This window comes from Macaca thibetana, chromosome 11 (genome assembly GCF_024542745.1).
Source record: "Macaca thibetana thibetana isolate TM-01 chromosome 11, ASM2454274v1, whole genome shotgun sequence".
In the NCBI taxonomy this organism is placed as follows: Eukaryota; Metazoa; Chordata; class Mammalia; order Primates; family Cercopithecidae; genus Macaca; species Macaca thibetana.
This window is the reverse complement of record NC_065588.1, coordinates 117,983,052-118,006,829: the sequence shown is the minus strand read 5'-3', so window position 1 is coordinate 118,006,829 and position 23,778 is coordinate 117,983,052. Positions and strand designations below refer to the sequence as shown.

The 23,778-nt window shown below is 50.5% G+C and overlaps 2 protein-coding genes and 1 pseudogene across 5 annotated transcripts in view; 2 read left to right on the top strand and 1 right to left on the bottom strand.

The window, feature by feature from the left end:
• The window catches only part of LOC126930677 (40S ribosomal protein S3a-like), a 265,438-nt pseudogene extending 262,847 nt beyond the window's left edge, over positions 1-2,591 (top strand). Inside the window, exon 2 of the transcript XR_007717650.1 lies at positions 2,581-2,591. The product of XR_007717650.1 is annotated as a 40S ribosomal protein S3a-like (transcript). The remainder of the gene's footprint in view (positions 1-2,580) is intronic.
• Positions 1-18,324, top strand: part of MORN3 (MORN repeat containing 3) — a 330,245-nt gene extending 311,921 nt beyond the window's left edge. For all 3 annotated transcript variants that reach the window (XM_050748160.1, XM_050748161.1, XM_050748162.1), the window contains 5 exons: positions 690-863; positions 11,419-11,576; positions 15,976-16,135; positions 17,794-17,978; positions 18,244-18,324. In XM_050748160.1, coding sequence (XP_050604117.1) covers positions 719-863; positions 11,419-11,576; positions 15,976-16,135; positions 17,794-17,978; positions 18,244-18,318 — 723 coding nt within the window. In that variant the 5' untranslated portion in view covers positions 690-718 and the 3' untranslated portion in view covers positions 18,319-18,324. The remainder of the gene's footprint in view (positions 1-689; positions 864-11,418; positions 11,577-15,975; positions 16,136-17,793; positions 17,979-18,243) is intronic.
• PSMD9 (proteasome 26S subunit, non-ATPase 9) overlaps positions 1-23,778 on the bottom strand; it is a 405,206-nt gene that overhangs the window by 248,920 nt on the left and 132,508 nt on the right. The gene's annotated exons all lie outside the window — the stretch shown is intronic.

Genomic DNA, 23,778 nt, shown 5'->3' with positions numbered 1-23,778 from the left:
AAATATGTAACCTATATTTTGGGTTCATATTTTGGATTCATATTTGGCTCAGTGGCTCGTGCCTGTAATCCCAGCACTTGGAGAGGTTGAGGTGGGTGGATCATTTGAGGTCAGGAATTCGAGACGAGCCTGGCCAACATGGTGAAACCCCGTCTCTACTAAAAATACAAAAATCAGCCAGGCGTGGTGGTGGGCGCCTGTAATCCCAGCTATTTAGGAGGCTGAGGTAGGAGAATCACTTGAACCCAGGAGGCAGAGGTTGTAGTGAGCTGAGATGGTGCCACTGCACTCCGGCCTGGGCAACAAAGCAAGATTCCGTCTCTAAATAAATAAATAAATAAATAAAAATATTTAGAAGACATCAAAAAAATATATATATATATACACGTATACATGACCGCCACCCCCTCCCTCGGGGCGGCTTCTCCCTGATGCCATCACAAACCCTCCTGCTCTACTGGTCTCCCTAGATTCCCAAGTGATTGTGCCATCAGACCCCCTGGGAGGGGCCCCCTGGGAGAGGCAAGGGAGGGGCCAGCCAAAGGTCAGTCCAGCACTAAAGGATCCCCACCAAGGGCCGTTCACCTGCCCCGGGAACTCAGAACACACATGACTCGCCCCACTTGAGCTCAGGATCCCAGCATTACGCGGGGCACGCTGAGCCCCAGATGTTCCTAACCCCTTTCCAGCACCCTCCATCCTTGCAGAAGCAGCCACCATGCCAGTCTCTAAGTGCCCGAAAAAGTCGGAGTCCCTGTGGAAGGGGTGGGACCGGAAGGCCCAGAAGAACGGCCTGCGGCGCCAGGTCTACGCTGTGAATGGCGACTACTATGTGGGCGAGTGGAAGGACAACGTGAAACACGGTGAGTGGGACTCCAGGACGGGCGGCCAGAGTGGGGTCGTAGCCACAGTGGGCAACAGGGCCAGGAAGGCAGCGTGCAGAGCTCACTGGGGATATGAGATGTGTCCCCAAGGCTCCCCCAGGATGAGTGCTGGCCCAGGCCAGCTGGGGGCCTCCACATGCTGGGGCTTCTGAACAAACTCAGCCCTGACTTCAACAGAGTGAGGGTCTCAGGACCAGCAGTGGACAGAGGATCTTGAGAAACTGGCCTGTCCCTGGGGCTCTGGGACCTAGGGGGCTCAATTCCTGCCTTCTGAGACTTGGGTTAAGCACTGGGCTGGCTGGCAACAAGAAAAGACAATCCCCCCGAAACCAGCTTGCCGCGGGGTTCTGGGCTTTGCATTCATCTGTGATGCTCTGCAGAGGGCTGAGCTCCAGGCACAAGGGAGGACCCCCTACTCCATCCCCCGAGGAGGAGGAGCCGGGGCTCAAGTCTGACCAGCAGGGGGCAAAGGGGTCCTGTTAATACAAACTAAATCCTGATTGGGGGAAAAAAAGAAAGAAAAAAGGCTTTTATTTTTAAATGTGGTACTGCTGCTCACTCCAGTCTTGCAATTCCAGACTGTGTACTCTTTTTTTTTTTTTTTTTGAGAGGACAAGGCCTTGCTCTGTCTCAGAAAAACAGGCTGGAGTGCAGTGGTGCCTCGAGATCCTGCAGCCTCAAGATCCGGGGCTCAATCCTCCTGTCTCAGCCTCCTGAATTGCTGGGATTACAAGTGGGAGTCACTGTGCCTGGCTAGATTCTGTGCTTTTTTTTTTTTTTTTTTTTTTTAAGACGGAGTTTCACACTTGTTGCCCAGGCTGGAATGCAATGGCACGATCTTGGCTCATCACAACCTCCACCTCCTGAGTTCAAGCGATTCTCCTGCCTCAGCCTCCAGAGTAGCTGGGATTACAGGCATGCGCCACCATGCCCGACTAATTTTGTATTTTTAGTAAGATGAAGTTTCTCCATGTTCGTCAGGCTGGTCTCGAACTCCCGACCTCAAGTGATCCACCCGCCTTGGCCTCCCAAAGTGCTGGGATTACAGGTGTGAGCCACTGAGCCCGGCCCGATTCTGTGCTCTTAACCACCCTGCTCTCCTGCCTTGCTGGGTTAAGTGCTTTGGAGTCAAATAAACCCGGGTTAGGATCCCAGTTCCAGGCTGGGTGAGGTGGCTCACATCTGTAATCCCAGCACTTTGGGAGGCAGAGGCAGGCAGATCACCTGAGGTCAGGAGTTCAAGACCACCTTGGCCAATATGGCGAAATCCCATCTCTACTAAAGAAATACAAAAATGGGCCAGGCGGAGCCACGTGCGGTGCGCCACTGCACTCCAGCCTGGGCGACAGAGCGAGACTCCGTCAAAAAAAAAAAAAAGTGCCTGAGTGTATTTTTCAGTTCTTGTGGGTGGCATGTGTTGTGGACAGAGCCCTGTACACTGCACAACCCAGCTGTACTGCAGAGCAGTTGTGAAGCTTCAGGTAAGTCATTTCCCATTCACTGGATCTTGGCCTCCCCATCTGTGACGGGACAGTGGGCTTCCATCTGTGTGAGTCCTGCCATCCCTTAGACCTTGGAGGTGTAGACCTAACGCCGATGGGTCAGGGGCTGCAGAAAGCAGACATCAGAGAACTGAGGCCCCCTCTCTTCCAGACACATGCTTTGACCAAGCTTAAGTGAGTTGCTGTGGTATAAGCAGATCGGAAGCAGTCAAGACAGTCGTCACAGAAGTTGAGGACAGAGTGGCCTGGTGGATCCCCACACTGCTCATTCATTCACTCCACAAACACTTACTGAGCTCCCAATCCATTCCAGGCCCTGTGTCGGGCATCCAGCGTAATCCTAGCCCTCAGGGAGCTTACTGTGTTGCAGAGAACCTGCCCAGGAAGGTAACATGCTCATTTTACAGATGAGGCACATGGCGCTCAGAGAGAGGAAGTAACTTACTCAAGGTCAAGGGGCTACAGGTGGTGGCATCTGGATATGAAGGGGACCAGAGAGGAGACATGAAGGAGCCATGAGAACACAGACAGTGGGAGAGGTGATGTTCCAGCTGAACCAAACAGGAGGTGAATGAGTTCACCAGGGAGGGGGCATGCCTGCTAGGCAGTGCAGCCAGAATTGGGGGATGCTCTGGAGGACTAAGAGGGTACTGGGCATGGCAGTGCATACCTGTAGTTCCAGCTACTCAGGAGGGTGAGGCGGGAGGATTGCTTGAGGCTAGGCATTGGAGACCAGCCTGGGCAACATAGCAAGACCCCATCTCTGCAAAATAGAATACTTTTTTTTTTTTTTTGAGACGAAGTTTTGCTCTTGTCACGCAGGCTGGAGTGCAGTGGCATGACCTTGACTCATTGAAACCTCCTCCTCCTGGGTCAAGCCTGATTCTCCTGCCTCAGTCTCCTGAGTAGCTGGAATTACAGGCATGTGCCACCACACCCAGCTAATTTTTGTATTTTTAGTAGAGACGGGGTTTCACCATGTCGGCCTGGCTGGTCTCAAACTCCTGACCTCAGGTGATCCGTCTGCCTCGGCCTCCCAAAGTGCTGGGATTACAGGTATGAGCCACCGCGCCCGGCCTTAGAAAATAGAAAACTTGGGCCAGGCGCGGTGGCTCAAGCCTGTAATCCCAGCACTTTGGGAGGCCAAGACGGGCGGATCACGAGGTTAGGAGATAGAGACCATCCTGGCTGACACAGTGAAACCCCGTCTCTACTAAAAAATACAAAAAACTAGCCGGGCGAGGTGGCGGATGCCTGTAGTCCCAGCTACTCGGGAGGCTGAGGCAGGAGAATGGCATGAACCCGGGAGGCGGAGCTTGCAGTGAGCTGAGATCTGACCACTGCACTCCAGCCTGGGCAACAGAGTGAGACTCTGTCTCAAAAAAAAAAAAAAAAAAAAAAGAAAAGAAAACAGAAAACTTAAGGAATTAGCTAGATATGGTGGTATGCTCCTGTAGTCCCAGCTACTCAGGAGGCTGAGGCAGGAGGATTGCTTGAACCCAGGAGTTAAGAGAGGCTGCAGTGAGCCATGATTGCGCCATTACACTCCAGAGTGAGACCTTGTCTCAAAAGAAAAGAAAAAAGAAAAAGAAAAAAGGAGACTGGAAACCAGTGTGGCTGCAATAGAGTGAGCAAGGGGCGAGAGAGCGGGCAGGTCAGTAGCACCAACCATATAGGGTCTCACGGGCTGTGATAACATTTGCCTTTATCCCAGAGGCAAGCAGCAAATGGCTTAAAAGTGGGGGCTGGACAGGCACAGTGGTTCACGTCTGTAATCCCAGCACTTTGGGAGGCCGACACAGGCAGATTATGAGGTCAGGAGTTTGAGACCAGCTTGGCCAACACAGTGAAACCCTGTCTCTATTTAAAAAATACAAAAAATGAGCCAGGCATGATGGCACATGCCTGTAATCCCAGCTACTCGGGAGGCTGAGGCAGGAGAATCGCTTGTGTCCAAGAGGCAGAGGTTGCAATAAGCCGAGATCGCGCCACTGCACTCCAGCCTGGGCAATAGAGTGAGACTCTCTCTCAAAAAAAAAAAAAAAAAAGGGGGGGTGCCATGCTTGGTCACTGCTTATATCCTCACCATCCTAACACCCGGCGGGGAGGGGTGCACCAATATATGTAGCATGAATAGTGAGTCCACATGAATTAGGAATAACCGAGTTCATACCGACTTCACAATTTGTATTGAGTACCTACTATGTGCCAGGAACTATGCTAAACTCTGTGGAAATGTAGCAGTGAAGAAAACAAAGATACCTGTTCTTATGAAGCGTATGTTTAGCAGGGCTAGACTGACAACAAATGATAAATATAATAAGTAAATAATAAACTATGTTAGAGGTGCTAGGTATACATGTATGAAAACAGAAAAACAGAATAGGGTAATCTGAGTTTGCAGAATTAAATGGTGGTCTCAACTCAGTGAACAGATGAATTCTGTCAAGACTTGGAGGAGAGGGCCAGGCACGGTGGCTTACGCCTGTTATCCCAGCACTTTGGGAGGCCGAGGTGGGTGGATCACGAGGTCAGGAGATCGAGACCATCCTGGCCAACATGGTGAAACCCTGTCTCAAGTAAAAATACAAAAAATTAGCCGAGCGTGCTAGCGGGAGCCTGTAGTCCCAGCTACTCGGGAGGCTGAGGCAGGAGAATGGTGTGAACCCGGGAGGCAGAGCTTGTAGTGAGCCAAGATTGCGCCACTGCACTCCAGCCTGGGCAACAGAGCCAGACTCTGTCTCGGGGGAAAAAAAAAAAGAGACTTTGGAAGAGAGGGAGTAACTGAGTGGATGTTGGCAGGGACTAGGATAGAAGGTGGCATGACCAGCTGGAGCAGAGGAACATACCTGGGGTGTTCAAGGAACAGCCAGGAGGACGGTGTGGGTGAAACAGAGTGAGGAAGAGGGGGAGGTCAGAGAGGTTGAGGGCTGGCAGGGCATGGTGGCTTACGCCTGTAATCCCAGCACTTTGAGAGGCCGAGGTGGGCAGATCACTTGAGGTCAGGAGTTCCACAACAGCCTGGCCAACGTGGCAAAACCCAATCTGTACTAAAAATACAACAAATTAGCTGGGTCAAGTGGTGAACGCCTGTAATCCCAGCTACTAGGGAGGCTGAGACAGGAGAATCACTTGAATCCGGGAGGTGGAGGTTACAGTGAGCCAAGATCATGCCACTGCACTCCAGCCTGAGTGCCAGAGCAAGACTCTGCCTCAAAAAAAACAGGCCCAGCGTGGTCCCTCATGCCTGAAATTCCAGCACTTTGGGAGGCCGAGACAGGCAGATTGCCTGAGGTCAGGAGTTCAAGACCAGCCTAGCCACCATGGTGAAACCCCATCTCTACTAAAAATACAAAAATTAGCCAGGTGTGATGGCAGGTGCCTGTAATCCCAGCTACTCAGGAGGCTGAGACAAGAGAATTGTTTGAACCTGGGAGGAGGAGGTTACAGTGAGCTGAGATCGCACCATTGCACTCCAGCCTGGGAGTTTCCAAGAGCGAAACTCCATCTAAAAAAAGAAAAAAAAAAAAGTTGTGGGCTAAAGAACGGTAGTCAGATCATACAGGACCCTGTCAGCCACGGTAAGAACTTTGGATTTGACTCTGTGACACAGGGAGGATTTACAGCAGAGGAATGACATGATCTGATTCATGTCCTGTAACACCCATGCTGGCTATTTTGTTGTGAATGAGGTGGGGGCAGCAAGACCCCTCAGAGGCCCTTGCAGACATCCACGTGCGAGATGACAGCGTCAGCAAATCAGGAGAACGAAGCACCCCATAAAAGCAAATTATTAGAAAGGCAGGAGTGGAGCCAACCTCAGGGAAGGCTTAGAACAACTTCTCCATCTTATTTCTGCTTCTCCCTGGCTGGCCTTTTTTTTCTGTCTTCCTGCAAGTATACCTCTGCATGATACACATGTCTATCAGCATCTTAGTGACAGGATGGAGGAATCCTCTTCACTTCCTGATCTAGTTTCATTTTGTTTGAGACAGAGTTGTGCTCTGTCGCCCAGGCTGGAGTACAGTGCTGCCATCTCGGCTCACTACAACCTCCGCCTCCCGAGTTCAAGCCATTCTCCTGCCTCAGCCTCCCAAGTAGCTGGGACTATAGGTGCGTACCACCATGCCCAGCTAATTTTTGTATTTTTAGTAGAGACAGGGTTTCACCATGTTGGCCAGGATGGTCTCGATCTCCTGACCTCATGATCCACCTGCCTCAGCCTCCCAAAGTGCTGGGATTACAGGCATGAGCCACTGTGTCCGACCTGTTCGTTTTGAGACAGAGTCTCACTCTGTCCAGGCTGGAGTGCAGTGGTGCAGTGTAACTCACTGCAGCCTCTGCCTCTGAAGTTCAAGCAATTCTCCTACCTCAACCTCCTGAGTAGCTGGGATTACAGGCACGCACCACCACACCAGGCTAATTTGTGTCTATTTAATAGAGACAGGGCTTAACCATGTTGCCTAGGCTAGTCTCGAACTTCTGGCCTCAAGTGATTCACCTGCTTCAGCCTCCCAAATTGCTGGGATTACAGGGGTGAGCCGCCGTGCCCAGCCTTAGGTCTCCAAATCTTGTACATCTTATAACAAAAAGTATGCACCCTTTGACAGAACATCTCCACATTTTCCTAACCCCACCAGCCCCTGGTAACTGCTATTTTACTGTTTCTATGAGTTTGACTTTTTTAGATTCCACATACAAGTAAAATCATGCAGTATTTGTCTTTCTGTGCTTGGCTTAATTTCACTTGGCATAATGTCCTCCAGATTTATCCATGTTGTCACAAATGGCACGTTTTCTTTCTTTCTTTCTCCCTTTCCTTCCTTCCCTTCCTTCCTTCCCCCCTCCCTCCCCCTCCCCCTCTTTCTTCCTTTCTTGGAGTCTCACTCTGTCACCCGAGCTGGAGTGCAGTGGTGCGACCTCGGCTCACTGCAAACTCCACCTCCCAGATTCAAGTGATTCTCCTGCCTCAGCCTCCAGAGTAGCTGGGATTACAGGCGTGTACCACCACGCCCAGCTAATTTTTGTATTTTTAGTAGATACCAGGTTTCACCATGTTGGCCAGGCTGGTCTCGAACTCCTGACCTCAAGTGATCAGCCTGCCTCGGCCTCCCAAAGTGCTGGGATTACAGGCATGAGCCACTGCTCCCAGTCCCCATAAGATTTTATTTTATTTTTTTGAGATTGAGAGAGAGAATCTCACTCTTGTTGCCCAGGCTGGAGTGCAATAGTGTGATCTCGGCTCAGCTCACTGTAACCTCCACCTTCCAGGTTCAAGCAGTTCTCCCACCTCAGCCTCACAAGTAGCTGAGATTACAGGCACCCACCACCACACCTAGCTAATTTTTTATATTTTCAGTAGAGATGGGGTTTCACTGTGTTGGCCAGACTGGTCTCAACCTCCTGACCTCAGGCAATCCACCAGCCTCAGCCTCCCAAAGTGCTGAGATTACAGGTGTGAGCCACTGCACCCAACCCCCACATAAGATATTCTTACACCCATTTTACAGCTGAGGTATCTGAGGCTCAGAGAGACCCAAGGAATTAGCTTACTTGGTTAAGGTCACAAAGCTCAGAAAGAAAATGTTGAATTTGTTGCTGGGTTACCAAGGACCCAGACTTGAATTGGCCAATATAGGTACTCCACAAATATTTTATTCATCCTTTCATTAAATATGTATTAAGCTGGGTGCAGTGGTGTGTGCTTCTATTCCCAGCTCTTCAAGAGGCTGAGAAGGGAGAATCTCTTGAGCTCAAGAGTTCAAGACTAGCCTGGGCAACATAGCAAGACCCTATCTCTAAAAGAAAGAAATGCCTGGTGTGGTGCCTTGTACCTGTAATCCCAGTACTTTGGGAGGCCTAGGCAGGAGGATTGCTTTAGCTCAGTAGTTTGAGACCAGCCTGGGCAATATAGAGAGACTCCACCTCTATAAATTTTTTTTTTTTTTTTTTTTTTTTTGAGACGGAGTCCCGCTCTGCCACCCAGGCTGGAGTGCAGTGGCCAGATCTCAGCTCACTGCAAGCTCCGCCTCCCGGGTTCACGCCCGTTCTCCTGCCTCAGCCTCCCGAGTAGCTGGGACTACAGGCGCCCGCCACCTCGCCCGGCTAGTTTTTTGTATTTTTTTTAGTAGAGACGGGGTTTCACACCGTGTTAGCCAGGATGGTCTCGATCTCCTGACCTCGTGATCCGCCCGTCTCGGCCTCCCAAAGTGCTGGGATTACAGGCTTGAGCCACCGCGCCCGGCCAATAATTTTTTTTAAAAAATTAGCCAGGTGGAGTGGCATGCACCTGTGGTCTCAGGTACTCAAGAGGCTGAGGTGGAAGGATCATTTGAGCCTGGGTGGTTGAGGCTGCAGTGAGCTGTGCACGTTAGCATAGGCAATACAGCCAGTCCTTTCCTATCTAAAAACAAAAAAGAAAAAGGCCGGGGCAGTGGCTCATGCCTGTAATCCTAGCACTTTGGGAGGCCGAGGCGGGCGGATCATCTGAGGTTGGGAGTTTGAAACCAGCCTGACCAACATGGAGAGACCCTGTCTCTACTGAAAATACAAAATCAGCCGGATGTGGTGGTGCATTCCCGTAATCCCAGCTACTAGGTGGGCTGAGGCAGAAGAATCACTTGTACCTGAGAGGTGGAGGTTGCAGTGAGCCAAGATCGAGCCATTGCACTCCAGCGTGGGCAATGAGTGCAAAACTCTGTCTCAAAAAAAAAAAAAAAAGTCTGGGCATGGTGGCTCATGCCTGTAATCCCAGCATTACAGGAGGCCAAGGCAGGTGGATCACAATGTCAGGAGTTAGAGACCAGCCTGGCCAATATGGTAAAATCCCATCTCTACTAAAAATACAAAAATTAGCTGGACATGGGGGCAGGCGCCTGTAATTCTAGCTACTGGGGAGGCTGAGGCAGGAGAATCTCTTGAACCCAGGAGGCGGAGGTGGCAGTGAGCTGAGATCACAACACTGCACTTCAGCCTGGGTGACAGAGCAAGACTCTATCTCAAAAAAAAAAAAAAAAGTTAACAGGTATTAGTCACCTACAACATGCTATTGGGGGAACCCCCCGCCCCGATATTCAACGTGGGTTCTTTTCCATTTCGCTAAGCGTCGACTGGTCTGTGAAATAAAGGGAAAGAGTACAAAAGAGAGAAATTTTAAAGCTGGGTGTCCGAGGGAGACATCACATGTCGGCAGGTTCCGTGATGCTCCTGAGCCGTAAAACCAGCAAGTTTTTATTAGCGACTTTCAAAAGGGGAGGGAGTGTACAAATAGGTTGTGGGTCACAGGGATCACATACTTCACAAGGTAATAAAATATCACAAAGCAAATGGAGGCAGGGCGAGATCACAGGACCACAGGACGGGGCGAAATTAAAATTGCTAATGAAGTTTCGGGCACGCATTTTCATTGATAACATCTTATCAGGAGACAGGGTTTGAGAGCAGACAATCTGTCTGACCAGAATTTATTAGGCGGGAATTTCCTCATCCTAATAAGCCTGGGAGCGCTACAGAAGACCGGGGCTTATTTCATCCCTTCAGCTTCGACCGTAAAAGACAGCCGCCCCCAAAGGGGCCATTTAGAGGCCTACTCTCAGGGGCGCATTCTTTTTCTCAGGGATGTTCCTTGCTGAGAAAAAGAATTCAGCGATATTTCTCCTATTTGCTTTTGAAAGAAGAGAAATACGGCTCTGTTCTTCCCAGCTCAGCAGCAGTCAGAGTTTAAGGTTATCTTCCTTGTTCCCTGAACATTGCTGTTATCCTGTTCTTTTTTCAAGGTGCCCAGATTTCATATTGTTCAAACACACATGCTCTACAAACAATTTGTGCAGTTAATGCAATCATCACATGGTCCTGAGGCGACATACATCCTCCTCAGTTTACGAAGATGATGGCATTAAGAGATTAAAGTGAAGAGGCATAGGAAATCACAAGGGTATTGATTGGGGAAGTGGTAAGTGTCCATGAAATCTTCACAATTTATGCTCAGAGATTGCAGTAACGACAGGTGTAAGAAATTATAAAAGTATTAATTTGGAGAACTAATAAATATCCATGAAATCTTCACAATTTACATTCTTCTGCCATGGTTTCAGCCGGTCCCTCCGTTCAGGATCCCTGATTTCCCGCAAGAACATGCCAGGCACAGTTTTGTTTTTTTGTTTTTTTTTTGAGATGGAGTTTCGCTCTTGTTTCCCAGGCTGGAGCACAATGATGCCATCTCGGCTCACTGCAACCTCCGCCTGCCAGTTTCAAGTGATTCTCATGTCTCAGCTTCCTGAGTAGCTGGGATTACAGATGCCTGCCACCATGCCCGGCTAATTTTTATATTTTTAGTAGACACAGGGTTTCACCAAAATTGCCAGGCTGGTCTCGAACTCCTGACCTCAGGTGATCCACCCACCTCAGCCTCCCAAAACGCTGGGATTACGGGCATTAGCCACTGCGCCCAGTCTCCAGGCACAGATTTTCAGTGCAGTGAACAAAACAGACCAAAGTCTGTGCCCTCCTGCAGCTCACATTCTCCTGGAAAAGACAGACATGTGACACCAATCAATAAACAAAGAGAATTACCTCTGGCCGGATGCAGTGGCTCATGCCTGTAATCCCAGAACTTTGGGAGGCCAAGGTGGACGTATCACTTGAAGTCAGGAGTTTGAGACCTTCCTGGCCAACATGGAACCCCATCTTTACTAAAACACAAAATTAGCTAGGTGTGTTGGCTCGCGCCTATAGTCCTAGCTGCTTTGAATGCTGAGTCAGGAGTATCTCTTGAACCTGGGAGGCAGAGGTTGCAGTGAGCTGAGATGGTGCCACTGCACTCCAGCCTGGGTGACAGAGAGAGATGCTGTCTCAAAAAAAAAAAATGAAACTTTCTTGGCCTTCTCCTGGGAATTGGGTGTCTAGGATGATGCGCAGAGCCTGTCCCAGCTCTCAAGATTCATCCAGTCAGGGACCCCTGAGGCTCAGGCAGGCACACCACCCCCACCCCTGGGCGGCCACATCTGTAGCATTGCCCATCTGTGTGTCACCAGGGAAAGGAACACAGGTCTGGAAGAAGAACGGAGCCATCTATGAAGGGGACTGGAAGTTTGGGAAGCGCGACGGCTATGGCACCCTCAGCCTTCCTGATCAACAGACAGGAAAATGCAGGAGAGTCTACTCAGGCTGGTGGAAAGGTGATAAGAAATCGGTGAGGAGGGCTGCCAGCCAGGCTCTGTGTGTGTGTGTGTGTGTGTAGGGGGAGCCGAGAGAGGCCGGGGAGAAAAAAGAGGGGAGGTCTACAGGGAGGAGGACAAGGTTGTGGTGCGCGTGGGAGAAGGAAGGGGTGGAGGAATTGCAAAGTTTCTCAGAACAAAATCCAGGAAACAGGAAGCAAGAGAAGGCCAGGGAGGAGCTCACAAAACCCTGTGGTTGCAAGGAGCCAGCCGGGCTTGTGGGGACAAAATTGCCTCCACCCTCTTCCCCCTCGCTTCCTGGCTTTCTTTTCCCCAGGCATCTCTTTCTGAGAATCTCCCTTCTGCTGGGACTGGATAGAAGGGGAGGTAGGAAAAGTGGGAGCAAGAGGGCAGAGGACAAGAGAGGAGCGTCCCGAGGGGCCGAAGCCAGCCAGAGGCGCGTGCTCAGCCCAGAAACACCCAAGCTGGGCACAGGTTACCTCCACCTACTCCCACCAGTGTGGAGGAATCCTCACCATCAGTCATGGAGACACAATAATAAACAGTATTGCAACTGAGCAACTACTATTGTGAGCCTGAAACACATATTTAAAATTTTTTTTTTTTTTGAGACAGAGAGTCTCGCTGTGTTGCCCAGGCTGGAGTGCAGTGGTGTGATCTTGGCTCACTGCAAGCTCCGCCTCCCAGGTTCATGCCATTCTCCTGCCTCAGCCTCCCGAGTAGCTGGGACTACAGGCGCCCGCCACCATGCCCAGCTAATTTTTTATATTTTTAGTAGAGACAGGGTTTCACGCCTGGTCACCACGCCCAGCCTGAAACACATATTTAATATTCAGTTAACTCTCACAGCAACAGCTCATCATCATGATCATGCCCGTTTTATTGATAAGCAAACAAACTTGAAGAGATGAGGTGTCTTGTAACTGCCCAAGGGGTTCACCTTGCCCATGCCTGGCCCTGAGTTGTATTATTTCTCAAATCGGTCTCCCCGAACATTCTGGCTGCAGAGGTTTTAAGGATAACTTGAGGGCCGGATGTGGTTTCTCACACCTGTAATCCCAGCACTTTGGGAGGCCAAGGCAGGTGGGTCACGAGGTCAGGAGATCGAGACCATCCTGGCTAACACAGTGAAACCCCATCTCTACTAAAAATACAAAATAATTAACTGGGCGTGGTGGTGGGCGCCTGTAGACCCAGCTACTCAGGAGGCTGAGGCAGGAGAATGGTGTGAACCCGGGAGGCGGAACTTGCAGTGAGCCAAGATCCAGCCTGGGCGACAGAGCGAGACTCTGTCTCAAAAAAAAAAAAAAAGGATAACTTGGTGGGTGGGGGAAAGACAGTGAGCCCGGCGTGCTGATTGGTCAGAGATGAAATCACAGGGAGTCAAAACTATCTTTTTGCCCTGAGTTTTTGGGTGGGGGCCACAAGATCACATAAGTCAGTTTATTGATCTGGGTGGTGCCAGCTGATCCATCAAGTGCAAGTTCTGCAAAATATCTTCAGCACTGATCTTAGCAGCAGTTTAGGGAGGGTCAGAATCTTGTAGCTTCCAGCTGCATGACTCCTAAACCATAATTTATAATCTTGTATTTAATGTTAATCCTACAAAGGCAATGTAGTCCCCAGGCAAGAAGGAGGTCTTTGGGAAACGGCTGTTACTGTCTTTGTTTAAACTATAAACTATAAACTAAGTTTCTCCCAAAGTTAGTTCAGCTTAAGCTCAGGAATGGACACGGACAGCTTAGAGGTTAGAAGCAAGATGGAGTCAGTTAAGTTAAATCTCTTTCACTGTCTCAGTCGTAATTCTGCAAAGGCAGTTTCAGTCTTGCCTGGAGTCACACAGCTAGCAAGTGGTAAAGCCCAAGGTTTCGTATTCTCTGCTCCCAAATTGTTTATTGGCAAAGTAGGAAGAGAAAGCCCCAAATAACCAGTTTACATAGAATACGGTGTTAGGGCCGGGCGTGGTGGCTCACGCCTGTAATCCCAGCACTTTAGGAGGCCGAGGAGGGCAGATCACGAGGTCAGGAGATCGAGACAATCCTGGCTAACACGGTGAAACCCTGTCTCTACTAAAAATACAAAAAATTAGCCGGCCGTGGTGGCGGGCGCCTGTAGTCCCAGCTACTCGGGAGGCTGAGGCAGGAGAATGGCGTGAACCCAGGAGGCGGAGCTTGCAGTGAGGGGACATCACACCACTGCACTCCAGCCTGGGCGACAGAGCGAGATTCCATCTCAAAAAAAAAAAAAAAAAAAAAAAAGAATATGGTGTTAGGGTGTTAGGAGGGATGTTTTCACAGGGTGCCCTGAGGAAGATCATTAAGTCCAGCCTAGAGAATTCAGGGCAGAAGGCTAGGCACAATGGCTCACGCCTGTAATCCCAGCAATTTGGGAGGCCAATGGGGGTGGATCACTTGAGGTCAGGAGTTCGAGACTAGCCTGGCCAACATGGTGAAACCCCCGTCTCTACTAAATAAAAATACAAAAAAACTAGCCGGGCATAGTGGTGTGCACCTGTAGTCCCAGCTGGGGAGATAGAGGCATGAGAATCGCTTGAACCCGTAAGGCAGAGGTTGTAGTGAGCCGAGATCGCGCCACTGCACTTTAGTCTGGGCAAGAGAGCAAGATTCCATCTCAAAATAAATAAATAAAACTATATAATAATAATAATTAGCTAGATGTTGTGGTGCACATCTGTAGTCCCAAATTCTCAAAAGGCTGAGGCAGGAGGATTGCTTGATCTCAGGAGGCTGAGGCTACAGTGAGCTATGGTGGTGCCACCACACTCCAGCATGGACAACAGAGCAAGACTTGTCTCAAAAAGAGAGAATTCAGGGCAGGCTTCCTGTAGGAGGTGACACTAAAAGATGCTAGGAGTTAACCAGGAAAAAAAAAAGGAAGAAAGATGGGAGGCAAAAAATAGCAAAGGGAAGGAGATGTAAAACAGCAGAGTGTGTCTGCCCTGGGGCAGGAGTGAGGAGAAGAGTTGCAGGGGCCCTCAGGGATATGTGGGAAATCAGGATTTTGAGGAGTAGATGTGGCTTCTCAACCCAACCTCCTCAGGTGTGATCTGCAAACAGACCTTGTTTCCCTGCTGTTGGACACTAAGTGTGGTGTTTTTTTGTTTTTTGTTTTTTGTTTTGAGACAGTCTCTCGCTCTGTCGCCCAGGCGGGAGTGCAATGGCGCTATCTTGGCTCACTGCAACCTCCGACTCCTGGGTTCAAGCAATTCTTCTGTCTCAGCCTCCCAAGTAGCTAGTATTACAGGCGCCGGCCACCACACTCAGCTAATTTTTTGTATTTTTAATAGAGACAGGGTTTTGCCATGTTGGTCAGGCTGGTCTCAAACTCCTGACCTCAGGTGATCCACCCGCCTCGGCCTCCCAAAGTGCTGGGATTACAGGCGTGAGCTACCGCGCCAGGCTAAGTATGGTATTTATGTTCATTTTTCTGGGTCAAAAGAAGAGTTGGAGGGGGGCGAGCATGATCAGATGGGCGATTTTTTTTTTTTTTTTTTTTTTGAGACAGCGTCTCACTCCATCACCCAGCGTACAGTGCAGTGGCAGGATCTCAGCTCACTGCAACCTCCATCTCCCAGGTTCAGATGATTCTCCTGCCTCAGCCTCCCGAGTAACTGGGATCACAGGTGCCACCATCACGCCCAGCTAATTTTTTGTATTTTTAGTAGAGATGGGGTTTCACCATGTTGGCCAGGCTGGTCTCAAACTCCTGACCTCAAGTGATCCACCCACCTCAGCCTCCTAAAGTGAGTCAGCCTAGATGGGCGATTTAAAGAATCCTCTGGCGCTGTAGGGGCTGCATGATGCATGGTGGGGTGGGGATGAGAGAGGAGAGGGTAGGTCAGTGAGAAGGGAGTTTAATGACCGGCTGCATGGAGGCGGCTGCAGAGGGACAGAGAGAAACAGAGCATGGGGAGATCCTTCAAGACATTATCAGCAGGCACTGTGGCTCATGCCTGTAATCCCAGCACTTTGGGCGGCTGAGGCGGGCGGATCACTTGAAGTCAGGAGCTCAAGACCAGCCTGGCCAACATGGTGAAACCCTGTCTCTCCTAAAAATACAAAAATTGGCAGGACGTGGTGGTGTGTGTCTGTAATCCCAGCTGCTCGGGAGACAGAGGCAGGAAAATCACTTGAACCCGGGAGGCAGAGGTTACAGTGAGCCGAGATCACACCACTGCACTCTAGCCTGGGTGACAGAGCGGGGCTCTATCTCAAAAAAAAAAAAAAAAAGAAGACACGATCCTCCGCTAAAACACGACCCTCCGCTTGGACGTAGGGCTGAGGAAGAAGGAAGAAGCTGGGGCGTGTGGCTCTGGGGGTGCCTGGGAGGACAGCAGGCTTTCCTGGTTTGGCGGGTGGGGGGGCCTGAGTAGTAGCATCTTGGTGGTTTCAGGGTTATGGGATCCAGTTTTTCGGACCCAAGGAGTATTATGAGGGTGAGTGGTGTGGCAGCCAGCGCAGCGGGTGGGGCCGCATGTACTACAGCAACGGCGACATCTACGAGGGACAGTGGGAGAACGACAAGCCCAACGGGGACGGCATGCTGCGCCTGAGTGAGTACCCCGCCCCCGCCGGCCCCGCCCACATGACCACGCCCCCGGCAGCGAGCTGGCCACGCCCATCTGGTCCCACAGAGACAGGCCACACCCCACACTCTTGTCCCACACTGGCCCTTGTGTCATTGTGGGACAAGAGAGGAAGAGGACCCTATCCCTCCCCTCAGTCACAAAAGGTCACATATATATGATTCTATTTATATGAAATTTTTAGAACACATAGAGACAGAAAATAGACTAATGGTTGCCTAGGACTATGGGAATGGTGACGTTAGCGGGTGTGGGGAATGGCTGCTTAATGGGCACGGGGTTTCCTTTTGGGGTGACTAAAACGTTTTGAAAGTAGATAGAGGTGGCCGGGCGCGGTGGCTCAAGCCTGTAATCCCAGCACTTTGGGAGGCCGAGACGGGCGGATCACGAGGTCAGGAGATCGAGACCATCCTGGCTAACACAATGAAATCCCGTCTCCACTAAAAATACAAAAAAAAAATTAGCCGGGCGTGGTGGCGGTGCCTGTAGTCCCAGCTACTCGGGAGGCTGAGGCAGGAGAATGGCGGGAACCCGGGAGGTGGAACTTGCAGTGAGCCGAGGTCGCGCCACTGCACTCCAGCCTGGGCGACAGAGCGAGACTCCGCCTCAAAAAAAAAAAAAAAAAAAAAAAAGAAAGTAGATAGAGGTAATGGTTGCACAGCATTGTGAATGTACTAAATGCCACTGAACTATACACTTCAAAATGGTCAACTTATGTTATATGAACTTATATCTCAATTTTTAAAAAAAGGCCGGGCGCAGTGGCTCACACCTGTAATCGCAGAGCTTTGGGAGGCAGAGACGGGCAGATCATAAGGTCAGGAGTTTGAGATCAGCCTGACCAACATGGAGAAACCCCATCTATATTAAAAATACAAAAATTAGCTGGGTGTGGTGGTGGGCACCTGTAATCCCAGGTACTCAGGAGGCTGAGGCAGGAGAATCGCTTGAACCCGGGAGACCGAGGTTGCGGTGAGCCAAGACTGGGCCATTGCATTCCAGCCTGGGCTACAAGAGCAAAATTCCATCTGAAAAAAAATTTAAAAAACATTTAAAAATAATTAAAAGAATAAAAACAGACTGGGCGCGGTGTCTCCTGCCTGTAATCCCAGCACTTTCAGAGGCCGAGGCGGGTGGATCACCTGAGGTCAGGAGTTCAATACCAGCCTGGCCAACATGGAGAAACCCCATTTCTACAAAAATAAAAAAATTAGCCAGGCATGGTGGCACGAACCTATAATCCCAGCTACTTGGGAGGCTGAGACAGGAGAATTGTTTGAACTCAGGAGGCAGAGGTTGTCACTTAGGCTGGAGTACTGTGGGGCAATCTCAGCTCACTGCAGCCTTAACTTCCTGAACTTAAGCCATCCTCCCACCCCAGCCTCCTGAGTAGCTGGGACTATAGGTGCACACCACCATGCCCAGCTAATTTTTTTAAAATTGTTTTTGCAGAGATGGGGTCTCACTATATTGCTCAGGCTGGTCTTGATCTCCTGGGCTTATGAGCCTCCCATCTTGTCCTCCCAATATGTTGGGATTTGCACGGAGCTCTGGAAGAGCGACCCCTGGGGGTCTAGTTTAGTTTGGTGTACCCTGCACCACACCTCCCTGTCCTTTCCCCCCAGAGAACGGGAACCGCTACGAGGGCTGCTGGGAGAGAGGCATGAAGAACGGGCCGGGGCGTTTCTTCCATCTGGACCACGGCCAGCTGTTTGAAGGCTTCTGGGTGGACAATATGGCCAAGTGCGGGACGATGATCGACTTTGGCCGTGACGAGGCCCCTGAGCCCACTCAGTTCCCCATTCCTGAGGTGGGCAGCCCTCACCAGGGCCCTGTAGCCACACCCAGACAGAGACAGAAGCCAGCACCCCCAGCCATGCCCAGCCCAGACCTGCCAGGCCAGCCCAGCCCAGACAGGGAACAGACAAGGTTTTGTTTTCAGTCAGGGCATCCCTAGCAAGAGAGGTGGCTCCTGATAAGGCTGGCAGCGCCCCACCGGGCAGGCAGCACCCGTCAAGGCTGGCAGCCTGGGCCCTCCATGTTCTCCAAACCAACTTCTTGGTATTTCCCTCCAGGTCAAAATCCTAGACCCTGATGGTGTGCTGGCGCAAGCCTTGGCCATGTTCAAGAAGACAGAGGAAGGAGATTGATGCCAGGTAAGAGGTGGGCACGCCTGCCACGTTCTGATGTGGCTGAGGCTGCTCCAGGGCCTGGAACAATGCACAGATCTCCCGAGGTCTCCAAAGGGCTTGGGGTAGGGGAGCGGGGGAGCAAGATCAGAGAGGGCAGGCTTCTTGCCTCCTACAGTCCAGGTGTCCTTTTTGACTCTTCCTTTTCAAAACCCCTTTTGGCCGGCCATGGTGGCTCTTGCCTGTGATCTCAGTACTTTGGGAGGCCAAGGCAGGCGGATCACTGCAGGTCAGGAATTCAAGACCAGCCTGGCCAATGTGGTGAAACCCTGTCTCTACTAAAAATACAAAAATTAGCCAGGCATGCTGGCAGGCATCTGTAGTCCCAGCTACTCGAGAGGCTGAGGCAGGGGAATCGCTTGAACCCGGGAGGTCTCCATCTTGCAGTGAGTTGAGATCACACCACTGCACTCCAGCCTGGGTGACAGAATGGGACTCCGTCTCAAAAAAACAAAACTCGCTGGGCACGGTGGCTCACGCCTGTAATCCCAGCACTTTGGAAGGCCGAGGTGGGTGGATCACGAGGTCAGGAGCTCAAGACTAGCTTGGCCAAGATGGTGAAACCCCATCTGTATTAAAAATGCAAAAATTAGCCGGGCGTGGGGGCAGCCACCTGTAATCCCAGCTACTCAGGAGGCTGAGGCAGAGAATTGCTTGAACCCGGGAGGTGGAGGTTGCAGTGAGCTGAGATTGTGCCACTGCACTCCAGTCTGAGCAAGACTCTGTCTCAAACAAACAAACAACAAACAAAAAAAACATTTCACTGAAGACCAGTATATTCCAGTCCTGCTCGAAACCTTCTGTTTGCACCCTGGGCCACATAACTGGGCTGGGCACGGGGTTGAAAGGAGGTGGTCTGGCTTCTGAACACCCTTGAGTAAGGCAGTTGGCCTTCAGCCTCCATTTGCACATCTGTCCAGTGGGGTCTTGTCCAGTCCAAGCCCTCCTGAGCACGATGTGAGGGTTTGAGGAGAGGACACTGGTACAGAGTCTTTCAAATGCCAGCTCCACTATCCCCCTCTCCCCTGCAGAGAAAAAAAAAAAACACTTCAGGAGAAATTCGAGCCTGCGTCACCTGATCGCTCAGACCAGTGCGGCTCTGTCTGGAGGAGTTAGCAGCGGCTCCCGGCGTGCCCCTGGCACCCTCAGAGGGCCCCTCACTCCACCCAGCACTGGGTCGTTCCTTGCCAATAGGAAGGCTGGTGCTTCTCTCCCAGGCTGGCCTCAAGACACTCTTCATTCTCTGATCTCATCCTGGAGTGCATGAGAATAAAGAATAACCAGGTGGTGTAAGCCTGGGCCTATGGGGTAAGGATGGGGCACTCGACGGGGCTCAGGAGGGGTTTCAGGTTTAGAAGAGGACAGACCTGCCTTGGCTGGGCTGCCTGGGCTTAGCTTGGGGGAGTAAGGGCAGGTCTTAGGCCAGGTGCAGCGGCTCATTCCTGTAATCCCAGCACTTTGGGAGGCCAAGGTAAGAGGATTGCTTGAGGCCAGGAGTTCGAGATCAGCCCAGGCAACATAGCAAGACCCTGACTCTACAAAAAAGAATTTTAAATATAAAAGAAAGGAAAAGAAAAAGAGAAAGAAATGGCAGGTCCTCTGTGAGATAACCCAGATAACCCAGAGAGAAGGTCTGCATCCTGCCACACTGGCTGCCAAGATTTGAGACTATAAAATTTCCTGACCATTTCTCAACCTAACACAGGGCTCTCAACCTTGAAATCCCATGGAAACGTTACAAAGTTGTGGAAGCCCAGGTCCCATGCCCAGAGATTCACAGATTCACATCTAATTCATCCGGGCTGAGGCCTGAGCTTTCAGAAAATTCCCCAGGTAATTTTTTTTTTTCCAGTAGTCTCCCTCTGTTGCCCAGGCTGGAGTGCAGTGGTACAATCTCGGCTCACTGCAACCTCTGTCTCCCAGGTTCAAGCAATTCTCCTGCCTCAGCCTCCCGAGTAGCTGGGATTACGGGTGCACACCACCACACCCAGCTAATTTTTGTATTTTTAGTAGAGATGAGGTATCACCATGTTGGTCAGGCTGGTCTCGAACTCCTGACCTTGTGATCTGCCCACCTCGGCCTCCCAAAGTGCTGAGATTACAGGAGTGAGCCACCGAGCGTGGCCTTTTTTTTTTTTTTTTTTTTCTGAGACGGAGTCTCTCTGTCACCCAGGTTAGAGTGCAGTGGCACAATCTCAGCTCACTGCAACCTCCACCTCCCTGGTTCAAGCAATTATCCTGCCTCAGCCTCCTGAGTAGCTGGGATTACAGGCACCCGCCACCATGCCCGGCTAATTTTTTGTATTTTTAGTAGAGACAGGGTTTCACCATGTTGACCAGGATGGTCTCGATCTCCTGACCTTGTGATCTACCCGCCTTGGCCTCCCAAAATGCTGGGATTACAGGTGTGAGCCACTGCTCCCAACCAAACAGGGCAACATTCTTGAGAGATCAGATGTTCTCTTGCATAATGGGCAGGTGAGCTCTGGAGTCACACTGCCTGGGTGTGAATCTCGGAGCTGTGTTTTCTTGGGGATGTCACCCAGACTGTTCTGTAGGTCTCCTCACTTGCAATATGGGGCATTAACAGTACTTGCCACCTGGGGTTACTGTGGTTAGTTACTGTGAGGATGAGATAAGGCGGTGGTTTTTAACTGTGGGTAGGATTTTGTCCCCCCTCAGCCCCACTCTTTCTTGGGGACATTTGGCAATGTATGACATTTTTGATGTCACAACAGGCAGGAAGAAGGTTACTGGCATTGAGTGAGTAAAGACCAGGGATGTTGTTAAGCATGGTGCAATGTCACCATGCTACCAAAAAAAAAAAAAAAAATCAGCACCTGTAATCCCAACTACTTGGGAGGCTGAGGGAGGAGAATCGCTTGAACCTGGGAGGCAAAGGTTGCAGTGAACCGAGATCGCGCCATTGCACTCCAGCCTGGGTGACACAGCGAGACACACCATATTAAAAAAAAAAAAAAAAAAAAAAAAAAAGTTGAAAAACCCTGAAATACCACGATTCTAGCTAAGAACTCAGCAAGAGGCACATAGCACATAGTAAAGCCTCAATAAACACCACTGACCTTACTGAGGTTCTCTCTGCCCCCTAAGTCATAAGTGGGTGGCCTCACCAAGGGTGTGGTTCTCAGTCTGTACCTCTGGCACTGGGAAGCCCAGCCTGGCCACCCTAGAATGCACAACTAATCATAACTTCCAGATACGGAGCACTCACTCTATTCCAGGCCCTGTGCTGACAGCTTCGCGGCAAGCATTCTCTCCTGGGACTCCCCAACAACAGTGAGGTGTCTTGCTATTCCTGCCATTTTAGAGGAGGAAACTGAGGTTCAGGGAGGATCACAAGTCATCAAGCCAGTACTGTGCTTAAACTTAGGTCTAGCTGCTCTAAATATGCAGGAGAGTGTATATAAAGGGTTACCATTTAAAAAAAAAAAGTGAGGAACGGGCATGATGGCTCATGCCTGTAATCCTAGCACTTTGGGAGGCTGAGGCAGGTGGATCAAGAGGTCCGGAGTTCGAGACCAGCCTGAAAAACATGGTGAAACCCTGTCTCCACTAAAAATACAAAATTTAGCTGGCCTATAATCCCAGCTACAAGGGAGGCTGAGGCAGGAGAATCACTTGAACCCAGGAGGCGGAGGTAGTGGTGAGCCAAGATCACGCCGAGCCGAGATCACACTGCTGCACTCCAGCCTGGGCAACAGAGTAAGACTCCATCTCAAAAAAAAAAAAAAAGTGGGAAGAGGGTGTGCTTGTTTATGTATAAAATGTCCCTAGATTTGAACACAAAAAACTGGCAAATATGGTTGTCTCCAGGGAGAATTGGGGACTTGGGAACAGGAGCTGAAGAACAACTTTTCTCTGTTGTGTTTGGAAGCATGTGAACGTATTATGTATTCAAAATGTAAAAAAAATGAAGTTAAAGAGACTGTGCTCCTAGCTAGGAGTGTTTGTCTAAGTTGCCTGGGTGTGAGAGCACCTCGGGTGCTTTGTTAGAAATAGATTCCAAAGACACACCCAGAGCTACTTAAATCAGAATCCAAGGGCTTTGAAACCTGCATTTGACAAGCCAGGCTGATGAGTCTTGAGTCCAGGACAGTTTGGGAACAAGAACCCAGGACAACAGGATCCTAGCTCAGAAATGATTCCAGCTGGATCTCACATCCCTGCGGAAGTAGGGAGGTGGCTGTCTTAGGGGAATACGTAAAAGATGTCCAGGACGGCCGGGCATGGTGGCTCACACCTGTAATCCTAGCACTTTGGGAGGCTGAGGCAGGTGGATCACCTGAGGTCAGGAGTTGGAAACCAGCCTGGCCAGCGTGGTGAAAGCCCATCTCTGCTAAAAATACAAAAATTAGCCGGGCGTGGTGGGTCATGCCTGTAGTCCCAGCTACTTGGGAGGCTGAGGCAGGAGAATCCCTTGAATCCAGGAGGCAGAGGTTGCAGTGAGCTGAAATCGTGCCACTGTACTCCAGCTTGGGCAACAGAGTGAGACTTGGTCTCAAAAAAAAAATGTCCAGGACTTCTCTGGGGAGCAGCGAAGGTTCACAGAGGTCCCTCCCCCATCCTACTTGATACCCTTCAGAAGTGTGGATTAGGCCAGGCGCGGTGGCTCATACCTGTAGTCCCAACACTTTGGGAAGCTGAAGCGGGTGGATCACATGAGGCCAGGAGTTCAACACTAGCCTGGCCAACATGGTGAAACCTCCATCTGTACCAAAAAATACAAAAATTAGCCAGGCGTGGTAATGTGTACCTGTAATCCCAGCTACTTGGGAGGCTGAGGCAGGAGGATCCTTTGAACCCGGAAGACAGAGGTTGCAGTGAGCCAAGATTTCACCACTGCACTCCAGCCTGGGTGACAGAATGAGACTTCGTCTCAAAACAAAACAAACAAACAAAAAAAGAAGTGTGGATCCCGGAGCATGTGACACAGGACTCCAAATGCTGCTGGAGGGAAAAGGAGGGTCCCCTTCCCCACCCAGACTATGAAGCTGCCGTTCACTGTGTCCCAGTCCGCACAGGACAAGAACTCAAGTCCACACTTTCCAAATTGTGTTTCTCCAGAGTCTTGGGGTTCTGTGAAGCACCTGGGACAACAATGATAGGAGAAAGAGAAATATCAGGCCTGCCGATGCTCCACCCACATTTCACTTCAGCCAGACTACATTATTTTATAAAACTAATTTAAAAATTGGTTTAAACTGTTCTTTTTTGAGACAGGGTCCCTCACTTAGGCTGGAGTCCAGTAGCACAATCAAGGCTCACCGCACCCTCTACTTCCCAGGCTCAAGCAATCCTCCCGCCTCAGTCTCCCGAGTAGCTAGGATTACAGGCGCGTGCCTCCACGCCCAACTAATTTTTGTATTTTGTGTAGAGACAGAGTTTTGCCATGTTGCCCAG